The sequence below is a fragment of the Adiantum capillus-veneris genome, chromosome 14 (genome assembly GCF_014529385.1).
Source record: "Adiantum capillus-veneris isolate H3 chromosome 14, ASM1452938v2, whole genome shotgun sequence".
Taxonomy (NCBI): Eukaryota; Viridiplantae; Streptophyta; class Polypodiopsida; order Polypodiales; family Pteridaceae; genus Adiantum; species Adiantum capillus-veneris.
Window position 1 is genome coordinate 120567236 of NC_140944.1, and position 11042 is coordinate 120578277.

An 11042-nucleotide genomic window follows, 5' to 3' on the forward strand; every position below is an offset into this window, starting at 1 on the left:
AGAGAATTCTGCACGCATTGCTGCACCTATGACTAATGTTTTGAAAGGGATAAAGACTCGCCATTAGCGTGTAGACTTGCCCGAGGTAGCCATTGAGGCTTTCGCAGCTCTCAAGGTTGCGGTGACTGAAGCACCGTGTCTTATCCTTGTCTCTTGGAATGATCCCTTTGAGGTATGGACGGATGTGAGCAATGTCGCCATAGGCACTGTGCTCCAGCAGCATGGTCGCCTAGTAGCTTTCCTTAGCCGGAAGCTCAATAGTGCGGAAAAGAATTATTTAGTGAAAAATAAAGAACTTTTGTCTGTCATTCACTCTCTTAAGCATTGGAAGCATTTTTTGTATGATAGAGAGTTTACAGTGTGCATAGATCATCAAGTCCTCAAGTGGCTCCAGTCTATGTCTAGTGCACATTGGAGTGATCGCCAAGCGCGGTGGTTACAATTTTTTGAGCAATTTGGCGGTTTGATTGAGTATGTGCTTGGAAAAGCTAACCCTGTTGCAGATGTGTTGAGTCGCAAAGGACAGATTTTGGCTCTTGAGTCAAGAACCACATTTTCTATAGAGGGTGAATCTTTTGATAGCATGAAGAATCAGTATGCAGATTCGGAGTTTGGTAAGTATTGGTTGCAGGCTCTTGCTTCCCAAGGGCCCAACAACTATCTCATTCGTGATGGATTGTTATTTTTTCGTCAGCGTTTATGTATGTTGCACTCTCTCAGGCAAACCATATTGCATGATGCACATGATTCTCTCACGGGTGGGCACAGGGGAATGAACATCACATTGGAAAAGATTGAACGATTTTTTTATTGGCCTAAAATGCGAAAATATGTGTTTCGTTATGTCACATAGTGCACTATATGTCAAAAAGTAAAAGCTCCTCGGGGTAAGCAGCAAGGCCTCTTGCTTCCGCTGCCTATTCCCAAGGGACCTTTTCAGGATATCTCTATGGATTTTGTGACTAACTTACCACCAAGTTTGCATTCAAGGAACACTCTATGTTTAAAAATTGTTGATCGTTTCAGCAAATTTTGCATGTTCATTCCTTGTAAGGCCACAGTCACGGCACAAGATGTAGCACGATTGTTCATTAAGCATTGGTACCCCCTCTGTGGTTTGCCAAAGTCCATTGTTTCAGATAGGGATGTTAAGTTCACGTCCAACTTTTGGCGCGCACTCTTTGAAAATTTTGGCACAAAGTTAAATTTTTCATCGGCTTTTCATCCACAGTCAGATGGTCAAACAGAAATTTACAATCAATTGGCTTTTGATGTGTTAAAATCTTATGTTCATGGTTAGTAGTCTCAGTGGGAGCTCTATCTCCCCTTGGTTCAGGCTATTCTAAATGATTCCTTTGCTTCTGCTATTGGTCGAACTCTGTATGAGGTAGCTTTTGGCCGTCCGTTCCAGTCACTTTTGACTAGATCGGTCAATCAAATGCCTGATGTCAATGCTGAGAGTCAGTCATTGGATGAGATTTCTGAGCGTGTGAAGCTTCAGCTAAGCAAGGCTCAGGAATCTTATTCTCGGCAGGCTAACAAGCCTCGTCAGGAGGTCTCGATCAAGGAAGGAGATTGGGTGTATCTACGAAGCAAGTTGGAAAGAAATGTCCTAAGTTGTCTTTTCGTATGTATGGTCCATTTCCAGTCATCAAAAAGATAAATGAGGTTTCAATGAAATTGCAGTTGCTTAACTCATGCACAACGTTTTCCATGTTTCTTGGTTGAAAGTGTTTCAAGGAACACCTCCAAAGGACGTTTCGGAAGAAGAAGAACCGGAGATCATTGATGAAGCTGAAGTCATGGAGCCGGAGCAAGTCTTGTTGCATCGGTTTCGCCATGGTTCGAAGAAACAAGGACGACAATATTTTTTGAAGTTCATAGATCGAGGAACCCATGAAGCGGTGTGGGTAGAGATCATCGATGAAGCTGAAGTCATGGAGCCGGAGCAAGTCTTGTTGCATCGGTTTCGCCATGGTTCGAAGAAACAAGGACGACAATATTTTTTGAAGTTCATAGATCGAGGAACCCATGAAGCGGTGTGGGTAGACGAAGAGTTCTATCCACAGTTGTTGGCAGACTACAAGGAAGCCATGCAGCTCGGTACCAGTACCTCACTTTAAAAAGGAAGGGATGTCACGTGACACATCCAACCCTATGTGTCCGTGGACAAGCTACACCATAGCAGGATTTCCGTCAGTCCAGTCGGTCTAGATTAGAAGTGATCTTGCACTTTTGTGATTCTATTCGTAGACCGTGCATGCCCAGTCACTTAGTGTAGATGCATATCCTCTGGGTGCACACCGCATAAGCATAAGCATTTCCATCATATTCCATCAGAGTCAGTTTGGAGATTTTTCCAGTGACTTTATCCTATTTTTCCCTATTTTTGACATTTTTCACTTATTTATTAAGTGACTTTTGTTGGGAACTAAGTAGGGAAAATTAGGTAAGTTAATATATAAGCAAACCCAAGTTAGCACAATTGGGCAGATGAGCAAGGAGCACAACAAGCTTTCAAGCAACAGGTACTCCCTCCCTCTCTCAACAAGATCCTCTCCAAGCCATCCCTTGGTGAGCCATCCCCATCCAAGCCTAGCGCCATACCTCTTCCCCCCTTGGTGTTTTCCACCAGCAGCCCATCGCCAGCTAGGTCTTCTTCTGGGCGTTTTTCCCCACGACCAGCAGCCACAAACCCTAGCGTTTGTTATCGCCAGCAAAGCCTGCAGTTTCCAGCGTTTTGACAGCGTTTTACAGCAAGGACAGCAGCGATTAATTCAGCCCTAAGACCCTTGCAGACTACAACGTTTTTGGTACAGAACTCAGCCCTAAAAACACAGCCACATCTGCGTTTTTCAGCCCTATGGAAACAGCCCCAAAGTTTGCAGATTTCAGCCCCCAAGTCTCACAGATTTCAGCCTCTAAGACATCGCCGTCGTCGTCATCGGCATAGTCCCAATTTGCATCAATCCATTTGCATCGTCATTGTACCACTTTGTGCAATCCATAAGTAGACCACTCTCGGCGACGAGAGTGGGGCCTTCGGAGGAGGGTTTTACAACCTCTCGGGTGTCGTATCTCTTTTCTCTCCTTCTCTCAGTCTCATACACTTGCACGCACAATATCCACTCACTTTGTTCGTGATCATAGCACTCTCCATAAAGACGGAAGGCTCTCTCCTTCCCTAAGAACTAAAAGGAACCTTGAGCAAATATAGATCACTAATCTTGAGAAAATACAACATTCATTCTGTTGGACCTTACATTTATGGACCATGCTTGCTATGTCTAGGGACTACCATAACCTTGGAGGTTCAATGTGATTGCTATGTCTAGGGACTACCATCACCGCCACAGGAAGACTATCTGTCGAAACTTGTTTCAACTATTCAAGAGTTTCTGGACCATACTGCGGTCGTCTACCTTATGGAAGAAACTCAACCCTAATCTTGGTGCAAGTTTCAGAATGGAAAGCCAGTCGTCTTTTCAAGCTCGATTGATGTCGAGATTGCTTTTTAAGTTTCAATATTTTTTGATAACTGTTTGGTGATCCTGTTTGTAATTTGTTTGAAATGGATGGTATCTGTTTTGAACCTGTCTTGGTGCCCATTTGAATTGTTTGACTTTGGTTTTAATACTCATTTCAATGATTGTGATTTTACTAATGGGTGGAGTAGTGAGAAATATTGTTTTGGTATTGTCTGAATCTCAGAACGACACAGATGGGATGTCTGTGGAGCATTTAGTTGTATGCTTGAAAACCTCAGAACGATGGAGACAGAATGTCTGGAGAGCGTTTTGTTGTATATCCGAACCTCAAAACGACGCAGGCTGCGGTGTGGGGGGCGTTTGATTGTAAAAGGCCTCTATATTTCCCGGCCCGGACCTTTTTAGGTTATGCGAGAGGAGTGTGTGTGTGAGTAGTGGATGCAGGTGATCACGACTTTAATGGAAAGCTCGTCTTCTCCTTTGTCTCATGTAGTGTGATGAGACAATGATTTGCTCTCGTGCATCTCTCTCCCCCCTTTGCACATATGGTAATGCCTTGCTAGTAGGGCTTCTTAGATGACCATGTACAATTCTGGGGTTTTATGTGCATTTGCCAAGGCAAGAGCCTTTTGTACAGGAACCGGATTGGCTAATTGCTAATCCCCCACAGGTACGCACAGTTCCATCGCAGTATACACACCTCTATGCTGATTTAGCCAATTGTAAGGCTTCTTGATTGTTGGCTCTCTCTCTAACCGGCCCGTAGTCTCACTAGAGGGCGGTAGACTTTGGCTTTCACCCGATCTTTAGGTTAATTAATTTTACCTGTACTTTACGACACAACAATTGCATACATAAACGTGTGAGACTGGAAATTATGTTGCTTGTGAAGCTATAGGTGCTTGTGCAGGCCGCCCTCGAGAAGGAAAGCTCGTAGAGCATATAGGGGGACCCATAGCCTAGCAAAGGATCCAGAGAACGGAGGAAGGCTACTAGCTCCAAGCATACACATCTCTATGCTGATTTAGCCAATTGTAAGGCTTCTAGACTGCTGGCTCTCTCTCTAACCGGCCCGTAGTCTCACTAGAGGGCGGTAGACTTTGGCTTTCACCCGATCTTTAGGTTAATTAATTTTACCTGTACTTTACGACACAACAATTGCATACATAAACCTGTGACTGGAATTCAACACTTCAAGACACTTCACAACTTAGTAGCTAGAGCGCTCCAAAGTAGACAACGACACCCTGTAGGCCCCAAAGACTAGTGTCCCTTTCGGTATTTCTTTATGCTTATTGCAAATAAACGACCCGAACACTTTCACCTAACTCCCAACCACTTTGCTAGGCTATGGGTCCCCCTATATGCTCTACGAGCTTTCCTTCTTGAGGGCGGCCTGCACAAGCACCTATAGCTTCACAAGCAACATAATTTCTTGCAGCTCTCCTGCAGCTTCTCAAATGGTTCCTGCAAAATCAACAAGCATGTCAGTGCATTCAACACTCGCAGATATTCAGCCCTGTCCATGGCTGTGGGCCAAATTGGTGACAGTTGCAGGTTAACCCTGCAATGGCCAAAATCGGTGATAGGTAACCATTCCCTCTAAATGTAACTGTTTTCACTTTGGATGTGCGCACTGACTGTGTTGATGTACATCACAATGCATTTTTTTGAACTATAGGTGCTTTGGCAATTCGTTGTGTTTGTCAGCTATTCTTTCTTACCGTGGTCAATGTATTCTGTTATGTGCAGGTTTTGTTTCTCAATATCTATTGACTTGTCTTTTAGGCTTCAGATGTGCTCATTTTTTCTCGCATCAATGTGGTCCTGCACAATCTGCTATTTTTGTTAAAACTTTTCTATACTTTAGAGAGAGAGAGAGAGAGAGAGAGAGAGAGAGAGAGAGAGAGAGAGAGGGGACCGAATAACAGTAGTTATTATTTTCTGGCCTTGCACTCACATGTTTTTAATTGCAGGTTGGCATCTCTTCAGGAGCAGCCGCAGTTGCTGCTATTCAGGTTGCCAAGCGGCCTGAAAATGCTGGCAAGCTTATTGTGGTAAGACTTACTCGTTTTGAACTTGAACAAGTGGTGATGCTGTAAAGTCAGCTTTTTCTTCCTTCGTGATCATGTATTCCTGCATTTCAAACTGTGTATGTCTGTATATTGTTGTGTAACTTTCTGCATTTCTGTGTGCATTTGGGCATTCTTTACCTGCAACTCTACATTCTCATATCCAGCCTTTTCCAAGCATATGGGAAGTGGCATGGACGAGCTTGAAAGCAATCATGAACTTACAGACAAATACTAGGTGAAGGTTAAAACTTTGGAGACAGTTATTGGATGGGTCATAATTGTGGAGGGGCTGCATTAAGAGCGTATAATAGCTAAACTCAGTAGGAACCATAGGGAACACTCTTCATTTGACATAATATTTTTGGTATATTCTGGCAAATGCCCTCGAGACCTATAAATATGAACCTTAGTGCTTCTCTCAACCCACTTCCCAACACTATGTGCCTTGGGTTACTATCAGAAAATCTTCCCTACCCTGCCCCAAAGGTTAAGCCGACAAAGGTCAATCCACATTAATATTGACATGAGAAACCTCATCTAATGTGGGTCCCACCAATGTCCAGGCTTAGACACGGCTTCTCCTCATAACGAGGGCCTTACAGCTTGAGCCCTAAACAGATCACACATGTGCCTCAAGCAATTGTGGACTTCAGTAAGTTTTCATGTGCTTGTTGCATGATGGGCGTTGATGTCAGTACACAAGCTTTTGCATATGAAGTGGGTGGACGCATGGATTGCACAATCTATGTGGTTCATTTGTTTTTGGATTGCACAATCTATGTGGTTCATTTGTTTTTTCTTTTTATAGGTTGTTTTCCCCAGTTTTGGTGAGAGATACTTGTCGACAGTACTTTTCCAGTCTGTTAGGGAGGCAGCGGAGAAGATGCAGCCCGAAGCCTGATGTCAGCCTGCTAACTGGCCTGCATCACAAACACAGATACAGACTGAGGAATAGGAGAACTTTTTCAAAGCTGTCCCATTTGCTTCAAATTTTGGGTGTGATCTCACGCATGACAAATTTATGGGGGGTGTTTTCCATGGTGTTGGGGAATGCCTGCCAATTGTATCAGAAAGATTTATGGGCATCTTCTGTAATTTTTTCAAAGGTAGAGATGGTAATTTTTTAATGTTCAGATCAAGGCAACAATAATATAGATGTGGATGCTTACGTAAGTGGAGTTCTTGCTTTGTGGGGTTTGGAAGTTTCAAGTGTCTGAAAGGAACTCAATGTCCAGAGAAGGACAAACTGAGAGAGAGAGAGAGAGAGAGAGAGAGAGGGAGAGAGAGAAGTTTCCTATGCTGAAAATCTGAATTAGCAACACATAGTTCTAGAAACTCTTCGATACGCTTTTGACCTGGAAGCTGAGGTGCGCGTGTCATGTTTGCTCACTCATTTCATGGAGTGGTTGGTTCTCATTGTGTCATTTCTCCCTGTGCCTCGGTTGTGCCTCTATGTTCACATGTCTAGGAAGTTGCTGTTTATGGTGTGGTTTGGCACGAGCGAAATTTGGCGCTTTTTACCAAATAGAGGGGTCAAAAAAACCATTGTCAAAGAGTGGCACCAGAGCGAGGGTAGCAAGTCAGAGCAAAGTAGCGCTTGCGCAAAGCACCCGCAACTATGCATACAGCAAATTCAGCAAGCCATGTGTGGTCACAATATGGTGGTGGCTGAAGGGGATCGGGGAGCACCACAGACGGAAAGTGAGAGAGAGAAGGAGACACACGACACAGATATGGGTGGGGAGACTGTGAAGTGGCAGCTCTCCCTATACAGTATACTCACTATAAGTATAGGGTAACAGTGGGCGGGCGCCCATGACCTGGGCGACCGGTCAAGGCACATAGGCCTTAACCCCAACAACCTCTCACTTAAAGGCCAATGTGCCTTTAAGCAAGATCTACTAGTGTACAACTAATAGAAGGTGAGAGATTCTCTCAACCTATGTCCACTGACTCTCGATGAGCTAGTGCATCCGGCTCTACTGATAGACAAACATCCCGCTGTGGAAGCCACACAAAGCTAGCTCCAAGCTCTGCAAATAGTTTAGAAGAGCTCATGCACTCTTGCAAGTATCGGTCCAATATCTGCAAACCTCCCCTATGCTCTATGCCTAGATCAGTCATCGAACAACTAATCAACCCTACTGTAAATGCTCCCACTGCAGCTGCTATGTCGGGCCTCGAGATCAGCATCTCGTACATGAGGACACCGAATGTTGATGCAACCCTGGCAATCTCTGCCACCTCCAACTCAGAACTCAACTCATGGCAATCTTGTCCCCTATCATAGAGATCATGGCACTCTGACTCCGAGCTCTGGAGTGACTCCTCGTGCCCACCACATATCACATGTGTACCAAGAGTATCCATCTGTCCTGAATCTGCATCAAGCTCTGGCATAAGCATATCAAGAAATGACTCCACAATAGCTGACATCTCAGCATCCATGTGAATCATCTCTGTCATCACCTCTGGTGACTCATCCTGCTGTGACTCAGTAGAGCTGTCCTGCTCTACCTGTGCATCCGTAGACGCAACCTGCACAACAAGGTCACTGCTTTGCACTCCATGCAAAGCATCGTGTAACCCACAAGCAAAAGAGACTCGTCTGCTCTCTCGCTCTCTACCTTGCTGTGTGATCACAGAGACAACACCGTCTCTCGCGTGATCCACATGCAATGGGTAACCTGTACCACACCTGACACCTCTCGCAATCACTAGCGAATCCAAATGCAACGCAAAAGATCGCTCAAGCAGCGATACCCGACATCCACTATCCCGTAACTGTCTGACTGAGATCAAATCTCGTCTCAGATCTGGCACATAACGCACATGACGCAGGGTAAATCTCATACCACTGGGCAAGGACAAACGTATGTCTCCTGTACCCTCAATGTCATACACAGCACCATCAGCCATGTGTACACAACCAAGTCTCCCACTAGAAAACGTGCTAAACCACTCACGATGCGACGTGACATGGAAAGTAGCATATGAATCTAGTAACCAATGTGAAGACAATGTGCAATCCGATATGCAATCCGTAGACATAAGATCGTCTGAAGACAAGCTAGATGTAAATGTGACATCGCCATCACAAGCATACTCAATAACCACTGTACTGATCTCACTAGCATCTGTCGTGTTCAAATCTGCATCACGCATCTGTCGCCTCCGTCGTCTCAAACGCCTGAAACATCGACGCCTAATGTGCCCTCTATGTCCACAATGCCAACATGTCAAGTCTCTATGCCGTCGAGACTTGGGTGTGGGACCAATCTCTCCCATGGACATAGAAATGGGACTAGACTTCCATGTAGACATGGATGTCGCATACATAGCATGTTAACTCTGCCATAAAGCATGAGTTGTAGTCTCCCTCGAGACCTGCCAGTAAACAGACTCAACCAGATGCAAACAAATCGTAGATATGGCTAACTCATCAAGATCCTGCCAATCATCATCACGCATAGACTTGGGCTTCGCTGATAAACCACACAAGGGTTTATCCTGCCCCAAATCCGCCAATGCAACAAGCATATGCTCCTTCCAAGCAACAAAATCTGCACCATCAAACTGTGTCAGACCATAACGCTGGAAGTCAAATGAAAAATCAGCCATAATGCTCGCAAAAGAGCAACCAACAATGAGTAGCAAATGTCAACCAAATCAGCCCTAAACTGGCTCGAATCGCATCAACAAAAGTCTGCAAATATGGATGTAAAATATGGCTGCAAATCAGCCCCAAAACAGCCTCAAAATTCAGCTCTTAAACAACTGCATAAACAAGTCACAAACGTGTCCCAGATCAGCCTACAACCGAGTCATACATGGACACCTGCAAAGAGGAAACAATCGCCCAAATAAGCCCTCAAATAAGCCCTCAAACCTGCCTGTAAACTTGTAAACCTGTAGCTGAATCCTGCTGAAAAACCTCAAGCCATTAGTGCTCGAATCCGGCTACCTAGCTCGTAGCCATACAAGCATACATCACAATACTCACTCCTGCGAGAGTGGATACAAAAACACAAAACTGTGTCCAAACTGACAAAACCTGTCAAAGTGAGAGTAAACACTCGATCACAAACTATGGCGAGAATCTGGGAAAAATCCGACAGAATTTCCCTTGAAAACTGAGCAAAAAACTCAAGTACAATCTCTACCATAAACCATAACACTACTCAATGCCAATGAGTAGAAATGCTAAAATGGCTCCACATTTTCACATACAATGGCAATCCGCACTCAACGTACATCAACGGAGTGACCGCGCATAAGCAAGCGCCAAAAGATTTGCAATCCGGAAACTTGATCAATGCGAAAACAATGCTCTCAAGAGAGCTCACCGGCACTTGAAAGTGCTCGCCAAAATGCATGTATAATGGGCATCAACCATGCGCCATAACCATATGCAAACCATCCTCAAAGACCATGAATCCAAGCACAAAATCACTGCCAAAGTATCCTGTGAAAACCAGTGAAAGAAGCTCCACCTGTGTGCTCCAAAAAACTACGTCTCTCAAGAGACCGCTTCGGTGATGTGTAAACGTTTCCATACTTCGTTGCCCAAGTCTACCAAAAACCCTCAAACCACAAGCTTAACACAAGCTGCAATTGCATCTTCAGCTCAGAATTTATGCACTCAATATTAAGCATCTCCCGTGCTTCCAAAAGTGCATCAAACTCGCACACAATGCGACAACAGAAAATCTGGAATTTCTGTATACAGTCAGTCTGAGCTGAATATCAGCAAAACGGTGAGGAATTTGCAAAAAGTTTCTTCTGTAAAGTTGTAGACCATGTCGTAACGGATGGGCCAACCGGACAGAATTCTCAGATCTGCATTCTACAAGGAGAAAAACGAATCTGAAAACTGTGCTGCTGTGCACATAGTTTTAGGGAAGCACCTTCACTTACACACAATCTTCCACACTCCTTTCTGAGCTTCCACAAGAGCATACATCACTCTCAACTGAGCTCACAAGCTCCCATTGCATTCTCACAGCAAGTCTTCTGCTTTCTTAATCTCTCTACCGTCGAGAGAGAGCGAGCTATCGCCTCGAAGCTCTCAAAGCCGTCATGCTCTCTGCGGTCACCATAGCTCTGATACCAATTGAAGGGGATCGGGGAGCACCACAGAGGGAAAGTGAGAGAGAGAGAAAGAGACACACAACACAGATATGGGTGGGGAGACTGTGAAGTGGCAACTCCCCCTATACAATATACTCACTATAAGTATAGGGTAACAATGGGCGGGCGCCCATGACCTGGGCGACCGGTCAAGGCACATAGGCCTTAACCCCAACAACTACCAATTGAAGGGGATCGGGGAGCACCACATACGAAAAGTGAGAGAGAGAGAAGGAGACACACGACACAGATATGGGTGGGGAGACTGTGAAGTGGTAGCTCCCTCTATACAGTATACTCACTATAAGTATAGGGTAACAGTGGGCGGGCGCCCATGACTTGGGCGACT

General features: G+C 44.8%; 1 protein-coding gene across 1 annotated transcript in view; it reads left to right on the plus strand.

The window, feature by feature from the left end:
* The window catches only part of LOC147443034 (cysteine synthase-like), a 67686-nt gene extending 61085 nt beyond the window's left edge, over window positions 1-6601 (plus strand). The window contains exons 9-10 of the mRNA XM_086528979.1: window positions 5465-5545; window positions 6372-6601. Coding sequence (XP_086385105.1) covers window positions 5465-5545; window positions 6372-6464 — 174 coding nt within the window. The 3' untranslated portion in view covers window positions 6465-6601. The remainder of the gene's footprint in view (window positions 1-5464; window positions 5546-6371) is intronic.
* The last annotated feature ends 4441 nt before the right edge of the window (window positions 6602-11042 follow it).